Source organism: Cryphonectria parasitica (genome assembly GCF_011745365.1).
Source record: "Cryphonectria parasitica EP155 unplaced genomic scaffold M406scaffold_8, whole genome shotgun sequence".
NCBI lineage: Eukaryota > Fungi > Ascomycota > Sordariomycetes > Diaporthales > Cryphonectriaceae > Cryphonectria > Cryphonectria parasitica.
Genome location: NW_024468916.1, coordinates 1,375,287 through 1,397,619, shown reverse-complemented (window position 1 = coordinate 1,397,619; position 22,333 = coordinate 1,375,287). Strand labels below are relative to the sequence as shown.

The following is a 22,333-nucleotide window of genomic DNA, read 5'->3' as shown; positions in this document are numbered from 1 at the left end:
GCACGTCCATGACTTATTGCCTAATGCAATGATTAGCATCTGACTTCTTTCTCCCGTATCAGAGTTCGTGGCTTACTGTGCTTCCCAATCAAAGCTTTCCTTTCGCGGGCGCATTGTTGGTGGGCTACATGCATGTCAGTAGGTCAACATTAAGAGTGAAATCATCCTAACAAACCACTCACCACTTTCACCACACCCCGAGCAAGTCAGGAAGGGCACGAACTCTTCGTGTGGATCATTCTCCTCATCTTGCTTGCAGAACGTGCAGAGCGCAGCAGGTTCGGCTTCCGAATCGTCCTCTTCGTCTTCATTTTCGGCGGCCTCGGCCCAGTCCTCTCCTCCGTCCGTGGATGCGTCACTCTCGGCATGAAATGACTCGCCTTCGCTGGCTTCGCTTTCTTCCTCATCATCAGTCTCGCCCGGCCTGAGTTTGACAGCGCCGACGCCCTCTTCTTCATCGTCTCCTTCTTCCTCATCACCCGCGCTCTCCTCGGGTACCTCTTTCCCTCCGCCAGCCACCTGCTGTACCTCATCGTCTGACTCGCCTTCGGCGTCCACGTAATTGTCTTCATCTTCTGCTTCGGCGTCCTCGTCACTACCGTCCGCATCGGAGATATCAACACTCTCAACCCCCTGCTCCTCGTCCTGCTCCTGCTCCTCCTGCTCCCCATCCTGCTCTTCGTCCTGCTCTTCGTCCTGCTGTTCCTCCTGCTCCTCCTCCTGATCCTCTGTCTCAACCTCTTCCCCCTCGGCATCTAGGTCTTCCTCACCCTCCGCATCTTCGTCGCCGTGCGCATCAATGTATTCTTCGCCCATTGCATCGACGTCTTCTTCTTCGCCCGGTGCGTCCTCGTCGGAGTCGTAGCTGGTAGTATCATGGCTCTCGCGGACGCTCTGCTGGAGCTCTTCCTCCATAAGCTGCTGCGCACTGGTCAGCGCACCCATCTTGGGCATGCCCGCCGGCTGATCCAGCGACAGCGCGCCGTTTGTGACAACCAGGCTTCGGTGGCTAGCGTCGTTGGCAGCTGCCCTCTTGCGCCGCTCTGTTTTCAGAGACAGAGAGACATGGGCACCGCGCCCTGCTTCATTTCTAGTGATTGGCTTGTTACGTACGCCTTCGGAGATCGGAATAGAGCTCGTTTATTGTGATATGGGATGGATTTGCGACGATTTGTCGCTCCTGCGCGCATGGGTGGGGGCTTCTCGGCTGCAGGGGAAACGCGCGGTAGCAGACGCGCTCCTGGAAGAAAGGCTGGTCCGGCGCAGGGCAGATGAAGCAAATGAGGTGGTCTTTGAGGATTTCGACGCGTAGAATCAATGCAACTGTGATGTATTCATCAAATTTGAGCAGTCATTGTGCTGGTTTCGCCATAGGGAGGAGGCGCGCTGTTCGGACTAGGAGATCATGCATTGGCCAGGGTTAGAGCTCCCCCGGATTGCTTATATAATCACACTGTCCACCGTTGCCGGCCCCAAGCGGACTGGTTCTGACTTCACCCAGGATCACAATCACAACCTCAAGGACAATCCAAGTGTGACAATTGAAGCCACCCACCCAACCAAGAAGGCAAGCCTATACCAAGAGACCTTTGACTTGATTGCCATGCTAATTGATATTGATCAGACGTCCAATCGACTACGAGACAACCATGCCTGTCCCCTTCGAAACCTTCCTTCCATATGCCATCGTCTTCACGGTGTGTGAAGCCCGAGCTCCTCTGCCCCCCTCCAACTTCTGCTAAGACGAGACACAGATGTTTGGCGTCACTGGCGCCGGACTATCGAATATCAAATACTATGCAAATGGAAAAAAGAGGGCCAGGCGATCGCTGGACCAGTGGGACAGAGTGCGTACACCATCTCCTGACATGCCGCTCCCCGCCCTGACGATTCGCTGACTTTCTTCGCAGCAAAGTACGATGACACAGGACCACTCGCCTCCTTGATCAGACATGATTGTCTCTCTCTAGCTGACTGACTATGTTGTACTGATGCTTTGAGCTGCAGTGATGGACCGCGACCGAAGACTCACTGGTGAAATACGAGGACAATCGGACACGCCGATAGCGCCGCCGGGCTACGAGTTGAACAACCCTTGGAGGGTACGTGATCAACCTTCTTTCTAATATCATCTGAAGCTGACACCTTTGTGTGCAGGTGGAGAAGCGAGTCTGCTAGACATCTTGCTGCATGAAATCTCAACGGAGACGAGGCTAGGGTGAAGGTGCGATTGATGTACGCACTTGAAAAGGTTCGAGGAGATTGGTCACGGTGTCACGGTGTCGCAGAAAGAAGGGCTATTTGGGGCCAGAGAGGCATCTCTTTTTTGTTTTATCCACTTCAGCAACTCAAATACCATCAACAGTAAACATATGACCGACTGCAGCATGGCTATAGTTGTATTTGTGGTCTGTTTTTATTCAACCCCTCTAACAGCATGCATGCCTGGCACATTGCCTGACTTGACATGTAGCCGCATTTCTCGCATTTCCCCTTCACCTGCTTAGTGATCGCCTTCTTTCCTCCCGGCTTTCCGTTGTGAGTTGACAGGCTCTGGCCATCCTTCGTTCGTGGCCTCAGAGGAACAGCAGTAGTGACATCGATCTCAAGATTCTTGGCAGTATCATTGCCTCTCAGCTGGGCCTCCATGACCGACATCTCATTGCCCGAAGTCCGGCCATTTGCAGATCCGCATCCGCCGATATCTTCCTCTTCCAGGACCGCGTCGACTGGAGCCGACTTGACCTTGCATGCGCAGTTGTCGGGCTGTTTTCCCGGCACCAACCTGGCCATATCCTCTCCGCTGCGTACGATATCCAGGATAGCGCTTGGGCGGACTCTTTCCAGGTTCTTGATAAGACTTCGTGCACTCCCACGGAATGCTTCCGGGCTGTAGATGCACTCAGTACTGAAATAATCCAGCTTCTTGTGATGTGCATACAACACAATCTCTTTTTCATACGAGTATTTCAAGGGCTTGCTCCGCTTGACGTCCGAATTCGAGTCGCCAGTGATGATACTGGTAGCCCGGGACAGCCGGGGCAGGTCTCCTCTCAACAAATTCATGAGGACCGTCTCTGCCACATCGTCCGCGTTGTGACCCGTGACAACATGCTTGATCCCCAGCATCTTCGAGCCTCGATCAAGAGCCTGTCGTCGGAAGACACCACAGTATGTACAGTTGCCCTTCTTTCCGATTGTGTCAACCACCTGGTCCATCGTCCAACCGTAGAGCTCGTCGTAGCCCACGATCTTTAGAGGCATGTCGTACTGTACTGCATTACGCTTAACTGTCTCCAGGGAGTCGTCCCGATAGCCCTTGATCCCCTCGTCTATACTCAATAACATCAAGTCTAGGCCATAGTTGTGTCGGTCGTTCAGAGTTTTCAGGACAGACGCCAAGACTGTCGAGTCCTTACCACCAGAGGCTCCGATGGCGACTTGTTCTCCAGGATAGAACAAGTTGGATGCGATGATGGTGTGGTGGACTTCTTCCTCAAATATTCGTATGAAGCACGTCTTACAGAGCTTCTGATGATTTTTTGGCCGTTTGATAACGGCCCGTTCTGTCTGGCACACAACGCAGGGCGTTGGAGGCATCCTGCAGATTCCTCAAACGCTGACAATAAAGGTGTTGGTCCGGGCCGGGGGGGGGGGGGATTTGTTGAAGCCTCCCGCTTTCGAGAGGACGCCCAAGTGCCGCTTCAATGTTGCCTTTGGCCCCACCAGCAAGCGCCCAGCTCACAGGAAGACCCTGGTATTTTGGCCTTTGTATCACCTCCCTACAACTTGCGCGATGTCGAAACAGACTTATGTCGGTTGTCAAGAGTAAGCGGCGGAGTTAAATTGTATCAAAGCGATCTTGTAGGCCAAGTGAAGAGCCTGACATACCTGCAGTCTTGAGGAGCGAGTTCTACCCTCTAGTCTTGGATTCGGGGTATCACGTGGATGAAGCTCGGGCCACTCGCGCTAGCTATCAAACGACTAGCGCGAAATTTGCTAGCCCACCGATTCTCAAAATCTCGACCGCGGGCCCGCGAGTTTTTCTGAAGATTTTCCTCCTTCGCCAGCCAACTGCTTCTCTCAAGGGTCAACGACAAGCAATCGCCCAACCAACAACCTGTCAAAATGGTAAGCATCTGATCGAACCGCCTACTATGATGGCATCTCGCATTGTGCGATGATGTTCATCGCCCATTGAGCAAACAGTGCTCTCGTCTTCAACGACCGAGATGCATTTTCCGCCCGTTTGTGACCTTGCGGCACACGGGTGATGATCTACCTGGCTTGAGCTTCAGCAGCGCTGGCAGAAATGTCGCCTGCTGGGCTCTCTAGAGTTCAAGAAAGACCACCAGTCAATGAACCACATTTGCTGATGTCTTTTCTTCCTCAATGACAGCCTCCCAAGTCCGGTAAGAAGGCGGCCCCCGCGCCCTTCCCCCAGTCCAAGGCTGGCAAGAAGGCCCCCAAGGTACGTTGAGAATTCCTCCCTTACTCCTCATCAACCAAAACCCTCGATCGAATGCTAAGACAAATACGTTGGCAGAACCCTCTCATCGAGAAGCGTCCCCGCAACTTCGGTATCGGCCAGGACATCCAGCCCAAGCGCAATGTCTCCCGCATGGTGAAGTGGCCCGAGTATGTCCGCCTCCAGCGCCAAAAGAAGATCCTCAACATGCGCCTCAAGGTGCCTCCTGCGATCGCCCAGTTCCAGCAGGTCCTCGACAAGAACACCGCTGCCCAGGCTTTCAAGCTCCTCAACAAGTACCGCCCTGAGACCAAGACGGAGAAGAAGGAGCGTCTGCTGAAGGAGGCCACCGCCATCAAGGAGGGCAAGAAGAAGGAGGATGTCTCCAAGAAGCCCTACGCCGCCAAGTACGGTCTCAACCACGTCGTTGGCCTGATCGAGAACAAGAAGGCTTCCCTGGTCCTCATCCCCAACGATGTTGACCCCATTGAGCTGGTCATCTTCCTGCCTGCTCTCTGCCGCAAGATGGGTGTCCCCTACGCCATCGTCAAGGGCAAGGCTCGTCTGGGCACTGTCGTCCACAAGAAGGTAAGCTGCAGATTTCCAAGTGAAAAGGGTCCCAACTTCTGAAACACCGCTGACATGATCTTCCCCTCTAGACCGCCGCTGTTCTGGCCATCACCGAGGTTCGCTCCGAGGACAAGAGCGAGCTGTCCAAGCTCGTCTCTGCCATCAAGGACGGCTACATGGCCAACACCGAGAACTCCCGCCGCCAGTGGGGTGGTGGTATCATGGGTGACAAGGCCAACAAGCGCACGGAGAAGAAGAGGAAGGCTCTCGAGTCTGCCATCAAGGTCTAAGCATCTTGCGCGAGGTCTGGTTTCATTCAATGGGATAGCATGGTTGGCCCAGGGTTCTCACCTTTTTTTTTTTTGTGTGATGGTCACGGCGTACGGGAAAATACCAAAACGGTTATGGATGACACAATGGAAACTGCTTGATCTGGACAACATTCTCGGTCGCATTTGTATTGTGTGACATTGCCGCCGAGTAGCCAGGCCCACTCATGAATACGACTCTCGAGATGAAAAGGATACCATCCGTCCGCCCGTACGTGAACGTCGTAAGCCATATTCAAGGTGGTGTTATGTCTCTGCATATTCATGCTCAAATGTTGTGCAACACTGTCTAGTGACATTGCGCCCAACTAGCTCTCCCCACCAGTGTGGTTCTCCTATGGGGACTTCTGCTCGCGCAGTCTCGCGCGCCGAGCAAAGATCTCGTAGTAAGTGTAAGCTACCAACCATTTAGTACTTAGTCTCCATGATATTGAGGGGACATGCAAAACAGACCCGGATTCAGGCAGGGGGATCTTCCGCTGGGTGCCAGGGCCTGGGCGATGGCGATCTCGCATTTGAAGGCATGGCAATTCCTGGGGTTCCAACAATAGCTAGTATCTCAAATCTTTGGGACCACGCTATATGTGCCACACCGTGTCCCCTGGTGACAACATCCTTATCGGGTTTGAAGGGGTTTCAGGCCAGATCCGTGTTGGATCTTGATCCTGGGGGACCTTCTTGATTCTGTAGGGGGGAGTTTCTTCTTCTTCTTCTTCTTCTTCTTCTTCTTCTTCTTCTTCTTTTCCCCAAATATAAATAAGTTTCATGACCATCCCAAGTATCTTTCAGGCTCTTGCGAACATGTTCCTGGTGGCTGCTTCTGATGAACGACCGCCAACCATCCATTCATCCGTCCTTCCCATGCACACTTCACTCCCCTAAGTGTTCTGTTCCAACGCACGGCGACAAACGAGGTGGTCCTCAACCCACTTACCCAACCCACCTGAACCCCATAATCTACAAGCAGCTCGCGTTTTGTCAGGGACCATTATCGCGCACCGAAAGCTCGGGTATTGTTTGTTTCTCAGGTTCGTATGGGCCAGTCTGTCCCTTTCCGCCTTCTCTCGGCACTGAGCAATACGGCGAAGGTTCTAACTTGACCAGACAGTTCGAATATATTCTTAATGCTTCAGGAATCCAACAGAAGAACATAACAATAACAACAACACATTCACCACCATCACTATCACCACCAAGATCAGTCATCATAATTGACACTTCCAGCCCTGCGCTCGCGTCCGCTTATCAATTATCACCCTCGACATATAGCCCAGGGGAACTCACCGAACATCGTCACCGCTTACTCGGCCTCGGCACCGGCTGCATATCGGCAGGAATCCGATACCTTGCACAACGGGGGGTCCACAACAGCTTGTTTGGTGCTGTTGTCTAGCACCGCGCTCGCCCTGAGCTACGAGGGTCAGGAGGGGCGCCTTGGTGCTCTATCCAGAACCGTTTTACGACCAGTACTGCTACCTCATATAGCTCTATCTCTCCCTCCCTCTCTGTCTTGCTCTCTCTCTCTCCCGCTCTCGGTCCTCTCATGCCCAGACCGCCGAGCCTTTTTGATGATTGAGAAAGCGCACGGGTGAATCGAAATTTCCCTTGGCCCGACTCTGATACAAGCCCGAGACTCGAGATGGCACACAATCGTAAGTACACAAGCTTATATGCATAACCACGGAAGCCCGCCCCAATGCCGAGTCCTCGGGTGATGTATCAGACCATTTTCATTTTGGTCTCATCCTCCCCTCTCTCTCTCTCTCAACCTCAAAGAGACAAACGAGAGAGGGGAAGAGAGAAGGAGGAGGAAAATAAGATCATACTGTTAAAGTGGTCAGCCAACCTCTTTGTCATTTAACTCTGTTGTCAAGCGCAGGAATTCCACCTGTTCTTGTGTTCCCAAGTTCATGTATAACACCGAGCCGCTGTCATGGCGCATACTTTACTGACCGAGTCCATCTCCACCACAGAGGACAGCTACCAATATGCGCTGAGCTCCAACGGCGCCTGGGCGGGCTATAAAGCCCACCAGAACCCAGAGTTCTTCTCGAAGCTTGCTAGCGGCCAATCACCGCAGATCCGTAAGTAGTCGCTTGTCTCAGCCCGCCCCGCCTCTCTTCCCGTGTGCCTTGGTGGGCTTTGCTGCCGTCAGAGGAAGCGAGCCTTGAGCCACAGCGGGTTCATGTGGTGCCCGCTTTTCCTTTAGTCCCGTCACAAAGACAAGAAAGCAACCCCCCCCCCCCCAGAGAAGTAAAAAGAAAGAAAGGAAAGAAGGTACCTGTTCTGATCTGACGTTTTCTCCCTCTACCTACATACATAACAGTCTGGCTCGGGTGTTCCGATTCCCGCTGCCCCGAGACGACAATCCTCGGGCTACAGCCGGGCGACGTGTTCGTGCACCGTAACATCGCCAACATCATCTCGGCCACCGACATCAACACGTCGGCAGTGATTGAGTACGCCGTGGCGCACCTCAAGGTCCGACACATTGTGCTCTGCGGTCACTCTGCGTGCGGCGGGGCGGCGGCGGCACTGTCGGACGCACGCGTGGGCGGCGTGCTCGACACATGGCTCACGCCCCTCAAGGCGGCTCGGTTCGCCCACGCGCAGGAACTGGCTGAGATCAAGGACGAAAAGGAGCGGCTGGTTCGCATCGCAGAGCTGAACGTCGAGGCCGGGGTCAAGGTGCTGCTGGCCAACTTCACGGTGCAGGAGGCGATCCGGGACCGCGGGCTCGAGGTGCACGGGTGTCTTTACGACCTCGCGTCGGGGCGGATCCGCGACCTGGGGTTTGGCAACGCCAAGGCCAAGGTGAACGGGCAGAGGATGCCGGGTCAGAACGATATCATCAGGGGCAAGCATGCCACACTGGTCTTTAGGAACAGTGGCGCCTCCATGACTGGCCAATGAGGGGCCTCCTGAGGCGTGGTTATTGGGTTGCTGAGTATCTTGCCTTTTGTTAGGTATGAAGAAAAAGAGGTGGGTGGAATGCAAGACAAGGTCGATTTTTTTTTCTCCTCTGAATAGCGGGAGGGTTTGATTTGTCTTAAAAGGAAGGGCTTACAGACGTGTTGTTGCCTTGGTTTCTGTTGAGGGTTTTTCTCTTGCCTTTGATGAGCAGCAGCGAGCTTTTTTGTTTTTGTGTTTTTGTTTTTCCTTGCTTTTGGAAATCAGAGCAACATAAGAGAAGATTTCTCCCAATGGCAAAGCAATTCATCATACCAACTCTGTTTTCATTCCCACAGGCAAACGACGTTCTTTGTGCTTTGTCATGTCGCTAGGCTGTGATGATGAGAACCCTGTCCTTGAACATTCTTCGAAGACCCCGCAACCGTCCAATGATATGGTATGCCTCTCCTCACTTACATCCACTGCGCTTGGGAATTTACCATGACCAAACCGTTCAACACCGAATTACCACACCTTCCTGAGCTCGACTTATTGACAAGACTATCGTGAGTGTACTTCCAAATTCGGGCGAAAGTAGGGCTGAGTAACGTATGCAAAGGAACTTAACTCACTGCATTAAGTATGTGTGGTTTTCTTGGGAAAGCTCCACTGTGTTAACTTGGCGTGCCCGCAGTAAATTCTTGGACTGTCGTCCCTTACCAACGGCGACTTCGGCGGAAACGCAACGGAGGCAAGAAATCACACTACTCCCCCCCCTCCTTCTCCCTCGTCGGCTGGTGATAAACTACTGACGCTCATTTGTTTCCTGACAGCGTTTGTCTTGTCCCATTCGCAGTCGTAAGCTGTACTGGTATCGATTTATTCAACCTGATGAGTCGAGGATATCATCATCATTGTCATTTCCAGTCCATCGATCGCACTCCTCCTAGGTGCGAGGAGAGAGTTGGTCTAGATCTGATCAAATCCGGCCATATCAGATTGAGCCAGATCAGACGACAGCTTTTTCATGTTTTGGATTACTGACTCAAAACAGTGAGCCTTCAGGATGTCGTCGCTTTCAGTCCTTACGGACGAGCAGATCAAGGAGCTGCTCGAGTCCATGACCGTAGATGAGCTCGAGGCCTTCTACATGGACCTGAGGGGGGCGCTCCACGACTACTCGGTCGGGTCACAGCCTGACGAGGAGGATGCAGACATCCACCAGCCTCACCGCACAACCATCAACTCCTCCAGAACAGGCGCGACGTCCCTATTCATGCCCTCCAGCAGCCCAGCCGGCCTCGGCGTCAAGGTCATCACCCTCTCACCACCCCCAAAGACGACAACAACAACAACAACAACAACAGAAAATGAAGCCTTGAGCAGCAAGCCAAAGATCAAACCTACCGGTGCCATCACCTTGTTCGCCTCCACAGGTCAGCCGGTGGGTATCCTGCACGCCAGCACGCTCACGGCCTTCCGCACTGCTCTCGCCTCGGCATGCCTCGTGATCAAGCGCAATAGGGTCCATACCATCACTGCCTTTGGCAGCGGCGAGCAGGCCTACTGGCACATCCGGCTCGCCCTGATGCTCCGCGGCGACACCATCCGGCACGTCAACATCATCAACCGGACCTTCTCCGAGGGCGCCAAGAATATTCTCAAGCGCTTCTACGTCGTCCCCACCGACGTCAAGAAGCGTGAGGGCTGGGCCGACGCCGAATTTGGCATGCTGACCCCAGGCTACGGCGAGTATGCCCGCCTCCTGCGTGATCAGGTCAGGGCAGCCGATGTCATCTTCTGCTGCACGCCGAGCCAGGAGCCCCTCTTTCAGCACTCGATCCTGACCAGCGGCGAGGGGCGGAGAAAGGGGCGGCTGATCGTGGCCATCGGGAGCTATACGCCTGATATGATCGAGCTGCCGCTGGAGGTGGTGCACCAGGCGGTCAAGACGCATGAGCATGGCCATCGACACTTTCATAAACATGCTGTGGAGGGAGGTGTGGTGGTCGTGGACACCCTTGATGGTGCCTTGAAGGAGGCGGGAGAAGTCATCCAAGGCGAGCTGAGCCCAAATCAGCTCATTGAGTGAGTGAAAACAAGACCTCCTATCAGGTCTCCCCCCCCCCCCCTTCTTTTCTTCTCATAACATTCTCTCTCTATTTTTGAGATCTCGAAGGACTGTCCGCTGAGTTGCTGACATGAAAACAATGATATAGGCTGGGCGAGCTCGTCATGCTGCACAGAATCAAGATGGACGAGGAGTCCTCTTCAGATACAGGGAGCTACATGTCCAGCGAGGGCAGCAGCGCGCCCACCTCGGAGTTCGACAAGCTCGATCTCAGCTCGGGCCCATCCATGTCAACCATCTTCAGCTCCTCCTCCACAGAAAACGGCGGCAGCAACAGTCAGCCCGGTAGTCGGCCGTCCTCGCCATCCCGCAGCAGCAGCCGCCAGCTCTTTCACCGGCGGAGGTCGAGCCACCGCTCGGCAGAGCAGCAGCAGAAGAAAAAGAAGGATCGGGAGGACCACATGTGCAGGTGGCTGCAGGGAGGAAATGTCATCTACAAGAGCGTAGGGCTTGGTCTTATGGATCTCACGGTGGGCCTCAGGGTGATTGAGTTTGCGAAGCAGAAAGGGGTTGGCACCCATGTAGACGGGTTCTAGGGGAACCCGCCGTCGTCGTCGCCACCGCCGTTGCTGCCCAGACTCATGTCTGACTTTCTAGTACCCATTGAAAGGTCAGAGGGAACTCTCCATGGCCCTCGAAAGTAGAATTATCTGCGACGCAACAATGAAGGTCTGCTCAGGCAGATCCCTACTCCCCATCCGAGTAGTACTGCCATCTTCTTTTTAGGGAGATTTTACCCCGTACGGGTGTATATCGTACATGACAGGACACCAAATCAGCTTCAGGACCCATCCCATTACCTGTATCCAAGATATCCGTTCACGGCACGTCAACCTCGTCCACTCTATTGTCCTCTCCCATCTTCTTGTCTTCTTCCTCCACCTCCCTCCTCCTCTTATCCCAAAACCCCTTCCCATAACTCACCAAGATCTCCTGCCCCTTCCCGATCCCCCCTCCCTTCCCTTTCATTTTTTTGCTCGCCGGCAACACAAAGACCCCCATCCCCCTCTCCCCCCTACGAGCATCCCACAGCTCACAAAACTCAGCATTCGGCCTCACCGCCCCAGGCACCCCGCGATAATCATTGGCAAATCGCGCTTCATTGCCCATCCTCGCCGCATCAACAGCGACACCCTCGTTGTCGTCGTCCTTCCCCTCCTCTCCACTGCGGCGATCGGTCAGCCAGAGATCGTAGTCCGACGCCGTGTGCGCCGGGTCATCGGACATGTGGATCTCGCCCAGATACGGCAGGATGAAGCAGCCTGGGCTCAAGGCGCGCGTGGCGAAGAGACCGGCCTGGTTGAAGGCTGGGTGGTGGGGGTCTGTGATGGGCGTGATTTTCACGTTGGGGGACGGGCCTGGCTTGTGGCTGAGGGGCACCTCGCGGAGGTCTGGGTTGTTAATGCTAGTGGGCCTGGAGCGCAGAGACCGGAGTTGGGTTTTGGTGAGGGCTGAGGCGTACGAGGGGGAGGTTAGGTAGGGTAGGTGGGCGGGCCAGTTCTTGGGGGCGGGCCGGTTTTTGGCGGCGGGCATCTTTTTTTTTTTTTTTGCCCTTCTTATTCCTTCCTTCTAATTTCCCTCTGTTTAGCTGCTGTGGTCTAACTATTGCGCAAGGGCTTGCGAGGCTCACTGCCTTTGTGATTCGTTGAAGCTGGGCGTGGCACAAGAAAAGCAGGCCTGGTGAGATTTTGTTGAGAGTGGAAGTTGCATGTACCAAGCCTTGGATGGGCGGGAAAGTGCACCTTTGCCTGTGCCCTGTGACTCCGCACAAGCGGGGAAAGAGGATACTTCAAGTGATTTCGAACGATTTTTAAAGAAGGAGCAGCCAGAAAGAAAAAATACAAATACTTAATGAAACCAAAATCAATCCCGAGTTGAAGAATTACTGCGAGGTTAGTGTTGTCAGGAGAAACTCGGGTCTGCACAGATCGATCCAGTGATAATATTGCATCAGGTCGATCGGGCGTGCAATACCTAATAATTCCTTCGGACGTCATCTTCTTCCTTCGAGACAGTACACCTGGCGCAGTGTTATACAACCTGTAGCACCGAAATAAAAGACCTGTTCCTTGGGCATCAACGGACAGGCATGACTCTCTGGTTGAGCCTCGAACTACGTGCTAACCATACGTGAGGATGCTCGTTTGTGGACTGCCAGCATGACTAACAGAACTCTTAGGTATGATCGAATTTCTTATTCTTCTCGGTATAAAACAAGCTCAGTCGGAGCCAGCCGGAAGAAGAACACTGACGATGAGTTGTGACAAGTACAAGAAACACAGCCCTGTGGATGTCGTTGATCCCAGACAACTTTGGCCACGCCTCAAAAAGCCTGCCCTATTGGAGTACCTGGTGGACTCCCCCTTCTCATGTGCCTGCGATAGTCGAAGTCATGCCAGCCATCCCTCAGCGGGTCCTGATATCCGGCTGTCCACTGTTGCCTGTACCCCATTGCCCACTGCTGGTGATAGCTTTGCGCCCACTCGTCGTCTTCACGCATATGCAGTCCTACATTACCACTTCTCTTTGAATGGCCGTAGTAGACCTGATCATGTCCCATGACCGGCAACTTGAAACTGTCCCTCGACTGGACAGTCTGCAATCGCCGCGGCTGTGTCGGGATCCGGGGTCCTAGGAACGAACGTGCCGCTGTGAAGTTGCGAGCCGGAACTTGCGGGAGGCGGCGTTCCTCATTTGATCCGGGATCCCTCTCTGAGCTGGTGTTGGCCCGCTTGAACTGCACGCTGGCTGTTGAAGACGACCTTGTAGTGGACCTGTCATGGACATGCAGACGGCCTTTTCGCACGCTGACAACCCAGGAAACAGATCTCTCCCATGCACCCGCGAAGAGATCAGATAATGCCGGCATGCAATTGTATATGACACTCATATCGGTCCAAAACAGCAATATTAGCGGTTTATGCTAGTTTTCGGTTTCGAATCGGAGGATTTTTTTTTTTGCTTTTGGCTCCGTTGCAAGCGCCTTCTGGAGCGCTCAGTACGGCGTTGACGGGATTCAGTCTTCACCTTTGAGGTTATCGTATGACGCTGTGAAGAGTCTCGACATTGCGTGCAGCCTCTTTGATCACGCCAGGAAGGCTGGAAAGCTATGGAATAAGCTGATGATGCTAGGGTGAGAAAAGATGGGGCTGCCAAAGCGGAAGAGCCGGGCCTCAAGAAAGTCAGGGAAAAAAATGAGAGGGAGAAGAGAGGCGGGACACGGGTTGCAGAATGCTACCATAATTAATACATCGTGTGTGAGTGTGCGTGTGTGGCTGGACTTCGCTTGTGGTGTGCCTGCTCTAGGAATAGCACGTTGGGGGCTGAACAGCAGTTGTGGAACGGTCACTCACACTGCATTCCCGAGGAAGACGCATCAGCCTGGGCCACCCTATCCCTTGATACAAAAAGTAGGTACATTTGCACCTGCAGATGGATCCTTCGACGAAAGGTCGTTTCTTACACTTTTGGGGGCGGACGCCGCACACCAGACATGGCATGTTACCACCCACCCCCAACGTTCCGCCTCAGCTGCTTAGGCCTGCAGGTGAGCGTGGACGCCGTTAAACGGCCTTTAAGCGGTGAGATCAAGTTCGCAAGCTTCCATTTGACTTTATGCATATACGAGAGGTTAGTAGTTTACTCTGTATAGAGCTTGATGATCATTGGCTGGGTGACGACTGGTTCTACCATGGTCATAGAGAGAGAGAGGCAATTTAATATACCAATTCATAATTCATGACTAATTAGTGACAAAACCCCTCATTTTCTAACTACAATACACGTTTCCCAAAAGTAGAGATCAACTGCACTGCCACTTCGATTTTGATGACTGCAATTATAAGCATCATCATGAACTTTATTGACTTAGTCTTTTGTATAAAGCTACTCTCCGTGCTTTGACAGTCTTGGCCCAACACAAAAGTTTGATTACTTGAATCCTATGATGTTCAGCTTGCAAGGCATTAGAACAAGCTTCTATGTAAAGCAAGATTTTCCACTGCCCAGTAGAGACGAATGAACAGCTCACAAAGCCATTCGACTTTACTAGACCAGAAAGATTATGATGAGATATTGGATTCTGAGGTTGACGGTGGTCACGTTTTTGCAAAGTAGGCTACCTAGGTCATTTCGAGAACAAGAAAATATGGATTAGTCGTAAGTTTCCATGGGCCATTCTGCACAATCCCAAACGGCCTCGACAAAGCTGTTCAGTAGCTAAGAGCTGAGCAGGCAATGACAAGTTGCTGATGAACTTTTAAAGGATGAAAACATCGGCTTATAAGTGATGAATATACAGAATCGGGGACTAGAATGTATCAGAGGATATGAAACAACCAGAATTGAAGATGGCTGTTAGGTGAATGTTCAGCTTGTCCCCGACATGGGGAAAAGGTAAATAGGAGCTCAAGTCCCAGATTTGTTTTCAGATGTATACACTCTTGAAGTAGCAGTCTGAAAATGTGTAAGTAGTGACGCATGGTGGGTCAAATCGATTCACAGTCACTCGGAGCTGTGAATCACCAGGTGGGAAAGTAGCCCTGCCGCCTCGCCAGTCAATCATCGATTTCTTCCTCTGCTATAAACCAACGGGACCGTCAACCTTCTCTTCACCGACACAAACATACTCCTTCTCTCGGTACCCCTTCCACGAACTAACAAGAGACATTCCTTCTACTACGAATACCAATCTGAGGAAGAAGTGATTCAAGATGTCGAGCACACGCATTATCAAACCCCTTGGCCAGTCTGAGAAGCTCAAGCTGCCTGGTATGTCACTATCCACATCAAGAGTGTTTTCCCTCGTCAAATTGGACATCTAATCGATCAGCCAACAAGGAAGCTAACTATCAAACTACAGACCACCAGCAAGCTACTGGTGACAGTGACCTGGCCAACACTTTTTTCAAAATGTGCCTAACTGTCTCTGATCCAGACATCATCATGGATTTGGTCGACTGCACTGTGACGGAGGGTGGCAATCGTCCCAAGCAATACAAGCTCCCCAGTATCGGCGGTGGCTTTGATGCTGTTAACAACACCGTTCGTTGTCACTTGGACACTTCTCCCACAGCTCTTTACGCTACGTTCCGCCAACACGTTCATGCCAGCGACGCTGCTGCCGCTGATGTCCAAGTCAAATCCATCGATGAATACGGCTCTCCTGCCATCATCACTGAGGATCCTGCCGACTGCCCCCTGACGTCCAAAGTCAGGGCCACTGAGTGCAACGCTGGCTTGTTCAATTGGATTCCTGCCGAGCTCCGCCTCCAAATCTATGGCTACCTCTTCGTGAACCCCCATGTCACACTCGAGGTTGAGGACTTCCACTACCGTGGACGCGACAAGACGAGCAAGCCCAGGATCCTCAACACGGTCCACCATGACGGCGTCTACAATTTGCTGGCCACGTGCCGCGCCATACACAACGACGCCCTGCCCTCGTACTGGCAGGGGGTCACCCTAACCTGCCAGGGCAAGAGCGGCGTCTGCTACCTGGACGAATTCGTGGATGCGATCCCTCCTATCATCTTGAACAATGTCAAACACCTGCGCAACGTCAACCTTCCTCACATCAAGTCCCGGCGGCTCAGGGGTCACCCCGAGCTCACCGCTCATGCCCTCCTGCAGCGCTTCAAGAAGGGCATCAAGACTTGTGAGATTGTCATATCTCACTCAGACGGAAGGGGCAAGCTCGGCAAACACACCCAGAAGACGATCCATGGCATGCGAGAGACCGGTGTCTTCTTCACGCGCGCCCTCCAGGAGCCCCGTAAATGGCTCAATGAGGCCTATGGCCTTCCCAAGGGCTGTCAGACTCACTTCCTCTCCCAGCGTGTGGACACCAGCAACAAGTATTTCCCTGTATGGCGAGCGGTACGAGCAAAATTTGCTTCCCTCCCCTGCATCCTTCCACCCCCTTGGGATGAACTTGCTAACTGTGACTTCACACCTCTAAATAACAGGTCACGTTTCTCAGCTACACCCGGGGCACTTTTGTGAAGCAGCTCTACAGAGGCCACCCACCCGAGCCAATCGACTTGGAGCAGGGCTTTCGGAGTGCCATGAACCTTCGACCGATCTAGTGGGAGGATGAGTGAGCGAAGCAGCTGATGGGGGCATCTGCTTAGTCCTGCGCAATGTCATACGCACAGTGTGGTGGTGAGTGGCTCTCGTCAGTACAGGGAGGACATTCGCCGCGGTGAACAATGGTTAGAGGATGATGCAAGGGATTTTTGGGAGGGCCAGATTCGTGATGGTAGCATAGGAAGACTCTTGTGACTTGCAGGCACATTGTGCTGCCTGGGACGAGCTGTTCAAGACGGTGCACCAGATTGGATGGGTTGAATGCTTTCAAACCTCTTCCTCTTTCCAAATTTTTTTTTTTTTTTTTTTTTTTTTTTTTTTTTTGAGGGATGAGTACGCAATACAGATTTGATTTTTTGTTATAGCTGGGGGTATCTGAGAAGTCCTTGCTGGTGGTGGGCAGAATGGTCTTCCCTGTTTGGACTTTGCATGTGCATGTGCTTGTGAAGGTGCCCTTTTGTATAAGTGCCATCCACTGCAACATATGGATCGGCCGTTGAGACGGTCTTGGAGAGAACAGCGGCTCTTGCGAAAAATGACATGAGGGGAGAGCTCGTAGCATTACTAATGCTCCGGGCCAGCGTACATATTTTACAACAACAGGGCCGGTGCCGTCTTGACAAAATCCGACAGGAGAACGGTGTCTCAGCAGGGGTTTTTATTTATTTAAAAAATGCGGGCATCTGTCCTTCTTGTGGTGGAGATAGATTCTTCTTAATGTGAACAGGCTTTTAGAAGAATCTATGGTGCCTGGGTTGATGATATCGTTGCCCACACAACTCCGTCACAAGCAGCGGAGGATACTAAACCCCGGATCTCTTCCGCTGGACTTTGGTAGAAACCTCCGCAGGCGAGGAGGGGCGTGGGTCAAGGTTTGAACCTCAGCAGGGTTCCAGGGCCCATTCGCGCTTTCGCTCGCGGTTGACATCCTCACTAATCCAACATGACAGCAGTACAGCATACACCGTCCTTTTAGCCAGGAACACTACACTGATGGCTGCCATAACACCCTCCTCTCCCCACTCTTTGGCACTTCTTTCCCCCGCAAAGCTTGCACAGTCACCACAAAAAAAAAACCCAAAAAAAAGACGTAAATGATCTATCTTAGCAGGGACAGAGTTGTCCTGCATTCTGCAGGTTGCTGACGAATTCAGATTTGATCCCCACCAATCCCGTGAGGACCCGCTCTTCCTCGCGGGCGCGGGTTGGGGCGACAGTAATCCCTGCTAGGAACCAGCAGGCCATACCTGCAAAAAAAGTGCCCCTCTTTCTTGGTAATAATTATTTCCGTGGGTCTCGTTGGTTCCGCCACCACGATGGCCCTGTTCCGGAACGGTTCTTTTTGAAAGGATCCGCAGGGCTCGGCCTTATCATCGAACAAAGCCGGAGGAGAAATTAAATGAAAAACCACCACCAAGAAGAAGAAAAACCCCCCACCCGATATATATCAAAAACTTTGTGGTGTCAATTCTCCTGAAAAGAAACAAAGTGTCGGCAGTTCTTGCCAGCCTTTGAGCAATTCGTTGTAATTGGTGCACTTTCACATTGCATGCAAGACGCATTCTTTCCCACTGGCACACTGATTTCATCGTCCTTTGACGACTTTTCTTCTTCTCCCAGTCCCACCAATATCACACCCGCAAATAGGAGGAGGTTGACTGCCACACTCATCTCACTTATCATCCCAGGTGGTTTGATTACTGAGTGGTCATAATTGCGCGGGTTTCAGCGGCAATTTGGGGTTTAAAGACTTGAATATCAACATACAATTCTGCTCACTGACTAGGAGACTCTACATTCTGTCCGATCTCACCGTCTTTCCCCCTTATAGTGGTCTTAGGTGAGACAGACTACGGAATGTCTGACGAGAAGGAGGACGCTCGGATGGCCGCTGAGCGTGTAAGCCCGGACCGACACAACACGTCCTCGACTGCCCGTGAGAAGGCAACCGATGACAGCAGCTCAACAGAAGGGATAGGGGTCACAATGGAGAGCGAGGGATTGAACCAGCAGAAGCAGCAGCAGGATGGGCAGGACGAGGAGGCCCAGTACGAATCCATTCGGGTTGCCACAGCAGCCTCCAACCCGACAGACTCAATCGCACGCATCCGTTCCAAAAGGTCTTCGAGGTCCATGCGGTCTCTGTCACAGATGCGTTCTCAGAACGGCTACGGGTGCGACGATGTCAACGATGCGGAAGACGAGGAGGATGACGAGGAGGGCGCATCCTCCTCCTCGGATCCAGAGGCTCAGCGGGAGAAGAGGAACAAGAAGGAGAGGGACGAGTTCGAGGTCACCTTCGAGGGCGGCACTGCCGACCCATGGAACCCGCGCAACAGAGGCACGCCGCGCAAGTGGATGATCGTGACGCTCGCGTCCGCAGGGAGCTTCTGCGTGACCTGCGCCTCGTCCATCTACACGCCGACATACACCCAGATGGATGCGGAGTTCGGCTGCAGCCACATCGTGGCCACGCTGGGCCTGTCGACGTTCGTGCTGGGCATCGCCCTGGGACCCATGTGGAGTCCCCTCTCTGAGTTCTACGGGCGGCGGCCTATCTACCTGGCCGCCTTTGCCGTCTTCACCATCTGGATCATCCCGTGCGCCGTGTCGAGGAATATCCAAACCGTCATCATCGCCCGCTTCTTCCAGGGCCTGTCGGGGAGCGCCTTTCTCAGCGTGAGCGGCGGCACCGTCAGCGATCTGTTCGCCCCGGACAAGATGCATCACCCCTTGACGTTATTCACCGCTGCGCCGTTCCTAGGCCCTTGTGTCGGGCCTTTGATGGGTGGTTTCATCAACTCGAATGTGAACTGGCGGTGGACGCACTATGTTATGATCATCTGGGCGTCTTGCATGTTCCTGGCCATCTTCTTCTTCGTGCCAGAGACGTACCGTAAGTTTTCTTCTTCTTTCTCTTTTTTCTTTCTTTTCAAATACCCTCTGAGCTCATGAGGAGGTGTCTGTGGACCGGCTTTGGCTAATTCAACCATCCCATCAACACACAGATCCGGTTATCCTGCGAAAGAAGGCCATGCACATCCGCAAAGAAACCGGCGATGACCGCTGGAAGGCTCCCATCGAGAAGTCCAACAAGTCCATGATTCGCACCGTGGGTTACTCCCTCCTCCGGCCCTTCCAGATCCTCATTTTCGAGCCCATGGCACTGATCCTCGACCTTTACTCGGCCATCCTCCTCGGGATCCTGTACCTGTTCTTCGGCGCTTTCCCCTTCGTCTTCGAGGGAGCCTTTGGCTTCAACCTCTGGCAGACGGGTCTGACCTTCCTGGGTATGCTGTTTGGCATGCTCATAGCTTCGCTGACGAGCGGCCTCTGGATGGACGTCCGTAGGAGGCTCGTCGAGAGGAACGGCGGCAAGATCGAGCCCGAGTTTAGGCTGCCGGCTGTCATTGTTGGCTCTGTGTTTGTGACAGTGGGACTATTTTGGTTTGCATGGACGACATTTTCTTGGCTACACTGGATCTTGCCGATTATTGGATCTGGTATATTTGGACTAGGGGTAAGTGCTGTGTTGCTTTCCTCCTCCTCTCTCCTTTTTCAGACCCTGTGACATTGGCAAGAAGGTGAGAGAGAGAAAGAGAGAAAGAGGCTGGGAGCGACAGAGCGACGAGGTTTTCAGCGACTGGCAATGCTTGCATCCAACTCCCGATCGCCTTGGCTCATGGACAGGATAGGACTGGACTGGACTGGCCCTTTCGTCCCTGTGCACACTCGAGAGCACTTCTCTCTTTCTCTCTCTAACATGATGCCTTCCCCTCCCCTTTCAGTGAATCACCGTCCGCCTCGGTCGCCTCATGTTCCTAGTGTCACAAAAAAAAAAAAAAAAGCAGTGCGACCTTGACACAAAGCAGACCCATCCTTCAGCAGACAGCAATAAGTTCGACCAGGGCGGACCCAGTATGGTCGCATTATTCTCCTCCACATGAGACTTGTCTCATCGCCTGCCTGCCTCCCCCCCCCCCCCCCCAACCCTTCCCTCTCTCTGTCTGTCTTTGAAGATCTCGCACGTTGCATATGATACTATCCGGGACACTGCAGTTGACTGGCCTTGTTTCTTGTCTTACAGGTGATCCTGAGTTTCTCCGGCACGTTCACATACCTGGTAAGTCCTTCTCCTTGTCCACTTACTTCCATCTTTTTCACCCCATCATCTATCTCAATCTACTACTGCTGCGGCCCACACGTCCCTGTGCAACCCCGATCCAGCCTCACCAGAGAAACCTCTCTGTGTATGTGTATGTGTATGTGTTTCTGCACACTGCTGTTGAGGCTCCACATAACAACATCGTGGAACAATGCCCAACTACCAAAAAGGCTTCATCCCGGGAGAGCGCAGCTGAAATCTATTGGCCCGAGTACGAGTTTTCTTTTTGCCTACTTCTTTGCTAACATACCATTCAGGTCGAGACGTACCCTGTGTATGCCGCTAGCAGTCTGGCCGCTAATGCATTCACGAGGTGTCTATTTGCAGGTCAGTTTTTACCAATACGCTTCATTTTCTCTCACATCCGATTTATTTTTATATTTTGATCTTCTCCCCTGCAGGCCCACGCTACGTGCTCTGCGGCACGGGGTTGCCTTGACTCGTGTCCCGTTCAGCTGGGCACGGGAAGGCGGCGGCCGTCCAGTCAACAGACGACATCTTCCTCATCTCTTTTCTGTTCCCCCTCCCTTTTCTCCCCCTCTCTCCCTGCAATGAAACACATCCAGCTGACGATCTTTGCCTTACTAGCTGCGTTCCCCTTGTTCGGCACGCAAATGTACGAAAAACTGGGCGACCAGGTGAGTGAATAAACCCCCAATCCGTCCATATCAGCAGGGAAACCGTGCGCAATGTTCTGCTGACACAATGATACGTTGGTAAAACTAGTGGGCGACTTCCCTGCTGGCCTTCCTGACGGCGGCCATGTTGCCGTTCCCTGTGCTCTTCTTCAAGTTTGGCAAGAGGATCCGCGCTCATTCGCGGATGGCGACGGCCGCGTAAATTAATCCAAGGGCTATCTCTTGAGACATGAGTGTATCGTGTGTGCTTTCGGGTGGGATATTCCATGCATGGTCAAGAGCTACATGAGCGATGTTTTAAGATAGATACCCTCTCACAAAACAGTTTTCAATACTACTGTTATTATCAAGAGTATTCAACTGCCTCGAGCAGTTGGGTTCCTCGACAATACTCTTCTCACCTCGGAGGGGGGGGGGGGGGCACAACACACATACACACACACACACCCACCCCCACACACACCCACACATCCATAGCATGGCTAATAAAGAGGATGTCGAGAAGTGGACACAATGCGTAGCAGTACTGCTCTACGTGACCGTCTTTCCGGCCGTCTGGGCTTGGCGCCCTCGAGTCAGCGATGACGAACATCATGAGAAGTCCTCTCCAAGTGGAAACCAGTTTTTGGTCACGACCTCCTAGCGTCCTTTGGCTACTCTTTTCTGGCACATTGTCCTGAGAAGAGAGACATGCATGCATTTGCCCTGTCGTGTAGCCGGGAAGAGAGGGATCACAAGCCCCCCATCTGTCTCTCTTTCTAGTCTGAGAGCGTTCCTGGGGAAAGGACAAGAAAGAAGGAAGAAGCAAATGACAAGTGAATCCGGTCACCCGCGACATGATCGATCTGCCGCCGACCCTGCCTTGGACATTCTCTCCGACAAGCACGGTCCCCCCATCCCCCTTAGAAAAGGACACCTGCGAATGGACGAGGGATGCCTCCCTCCTCTATCTTGGTTCGGATCTCCTTACCGTACGGGATGCAAGTGAGGCGTCATCTCCCTCCACCTCCGTCCACGTGCGTTGCCCAGATCTCCTGCCGTTTCAGGGAGACC

General features: G+C 53.0%; 9 protein-coding genes across 9 annotated transcripts; 6 read left to right on the top strand and 3 right to left on the bottom strand.

The window, feature by feature from the left end:
• Nucleotides 1–1,519: 1,519 nt before the first annotated feature.
• Nucleotides 1,520–2,366, top strand: M406DRAFT_323906 (uncharacterized protein). Its single transcript, XM_040919828.1, has 6 exons — nt 1,520–1,567; nt 1,625–1,697; nt 1,755–1,847; nt 1,911–1,914; nt 2,008–2,102; nt 2,158–2,366. The coding sequence occupies exons 2-6, from the start codon at nt 1,650–1,652 to the stop codon at nt 2,176–2,178; spliced, it is 261 nt and encodes an 86-aa protein (XP_040772517.1). The 5' UTR covers nt 1,520–1,567; nt 1,625–1,649; the 3' UTR covers nt 2,179–2,366.
• Nucleotides 2,367–2,391: 25 nt separating this feature from the next.
• Nucleotides 2,392–3,848, bottom strand: M406DRAFT_347895 (adenine nucleotide alpha hydrolases-like protein; the record flags this gene model as incomplete). Its single annotated transcript, XM_040922339.1, has 1 exon — nt 2,392–3,848. The coding sequence occupies exon 1, from the start codon at nt 3,598–3,600 to the stop codon at nt 2,392–2,394; it is 1,209 nt and encodes a 402-aa protein (XP_040772516.1). The 5' UTR covers nt 3,601–3,848.
• Nucleotides 3,849–4,073: 225 nt separating this feature from the next.
• Nucleotides 4,074–5,561, top strand: M406DRAFT_357771 (L30e-like protein). The gene is made up of 4 exons (XM_040923767.1): nt 4,074–4,131; nt 4,400–4,471; nt 4,547–5,056; nt 5,128–5,561. Exons 1-4 carry the CDS (start codon nt 4,129–4,131, stop codon nt 5,326–5,328), a joined length of 786 nt encoding a protein of 261 aa, XP_040772515.1. The 5' UTR covers nt 4,074–4,128; the 3' UTR covers nt 5,329–5,561.
• Nucleotides 5,562–7,006: 1,445 nt separating this feature from the next.
• Nucleotides 7,007–8,280, top strand: M406DRAFT_342307 (carbonic anhydrase; the record flags this gene model as incomplete). Its single annotated transcript, XM_040921760.1, has 3 exons — nt 7,007–7,019; nt 7,341–7,451; nt 7,694–8,280. 3 exons carry the CDS (start codon nt 7,007–7,009, stop codon nt 8,278–8,280), a joined length of 711 nt encoding a protein of 236 aa, XP_040772514.1.
• Nucleotides 8,281–8,793: 513 nt separating this feature from the next.
• On the top strand, nt 8,794–11,167 carry M406DRAFT_295173 (uncharacterized protein). The gene is made up of 4 exons (XM_040919176.1): nt 8,794–8,868; nt 8,954–9,010; nt 9,093–10,347; nt 10,479–11,167. Exons 3-4 carry the CDS (start codon nt 9,326–9,328, stop codon nt 10,924–10,926), a joined length of 1,470 nt encoding a protein of 489 aa, XP_040772513.1. The 5' UTR covers nt 8,794–8,868; nt 8,954–9,010; nt 9,093–9,325; the 3' UTR covers nt 10,927–11,167.
• Nucleotides 11,168–11,257: 90 nt separating this feature from the next.
• Nucleotides 11,258–11,902, bottom strand: M406DRAFT_242083 (uncharacterized protein; the record flags this gene model as incomplete). Its single annotated transcript, XM_040916163.1, has 1 exon — nt 11,258–11,902. A coding segment is annotated over one exon (645 nt), but the record flags the coding sequence as incomplete, so codon positions are not given.
• An 811-nt stretch (nt 11,903–12,713) lies between these two features.
• On the bottom strand, nt 12,714–12,950 carry M406DRAFT_64745 (uncharacterized protein; the record flags this gene model as incomplete). The annotated part of the gene is made up of 1 exon (XM_040924893.1): nt 12,714–12,950. One exon carries the CDS (start codon nt 12,948–12,950, stop codon nt 12,714–12,716), a length of 237 nt encoding a protein of 78 aa, XP_040772511.1.
• A 2,152-nt stretch (nt 12,951–15,102) lies between these two features.
• M406DRAFT_74482 (uncharacterized protein) lies at nt 15,103–16,476 on the top strand (the record flags this gene model as incomplete). The annotated part of the gene is made up of 3 exons (XM_040925738.1): nt 15,103–15,160; nt 15,252–16,267; nt 16,357–16,476. The coding sequence occupies 3 exons, from the start codon at nt 15,103–15,105 to the stop codon at nt 16,474–16,476; spliced, it is 1,194 nt and encodes a 397-aa protein (XP_040772510.1).
• Nucleotides 16,477–18,610: 2,134 nt separating this feature from the next.
• M406DRAFT_342304 (MFS general substrate transporter) lies at nt 18,611–21,482 on the top strand (the record flags this gene model as incomplete). The annotated part of the gene is made up of 6 exons (XM_040921759.1): nt 18,611–19,373; nt 19,486–19,997; nt 20,565–20,600; nt 20,900–20,969; nt 21,231–21,280; nt 21,369–21,482. The coding sequence occupies 6 exons, from the start codon at nt 18,611–18,613 to the stop codon at nt 21,480–21,482; spliced, it is 1,545 nt and encodes a 514-aa protein (XP_040772509.1).
• Nucleotides 21,483–22,333: the final 851 nt, after the last annotated feature.

What these genes read in the sequence shown, in the direction of transcription:
- M406DRAFT_323906 (XM_040919828.1), top strand. Translation starts at nt 1,650, where the DNA reads ATGCCTGTCCCCTTCGAAACCTTCCTTCCATATGCCATCGTCTTCACG. An exon ending in CATATGCCATCGTCTTCACG is followed by an intron (nt 1,698 to 1,754) that starts GTGTGTGAAGCC and finishes GACGAGACACAG; the next exon opens with ATGTTTGGCGTCACTGGCGC. An exon ending in AGTTGAACAACCCTTGGAGG is followed by an intron (nt 2,103 to 2,157) that starts GTACGTGATCAA and finishes CTTTGTGTGCAG; the next exon opens with GTGGAGAAGCGAGTCTGCTA.
- M406DRAFT_295173 (XM_040919176.1), top strand. Translation starts at nt 9,326, where the DNA reads ATGTCGTCGCTTTCAGTCCTTACGGACGAGCAGATCAAGGAGCTGCTC. An exon ending in AGCCCAAATCAGCTCATTGA is followed by an intron (nt 10,348 to 10,478) that starts GTGAGTGAAAAC and finishes ACAATGATATAG; the next exon opens with GCTGGGCGAGCTCGTCATGC.
- M406DRAFT_357771 (XM_040923767.1), top strand. An exon ending in CTGGCAAGAAGGCCCCCAAG is followed by an intron (nt 4,472 to 4,546) that starts GTACGTTGAGAA and finishes ATACGTTGGCAG; the next exon opens with AACCCTCTCATCGAGAAGCG. An exon ending in GCACTGTCGTCCACAAGAAG is followed by an intron (nt 5,057 to 5,127) that starts GTAAGCTGCAGA and finishes CTTCCCCTCTAG; the next exon opens with ACCGCCGCTGTTCTGGCCAT.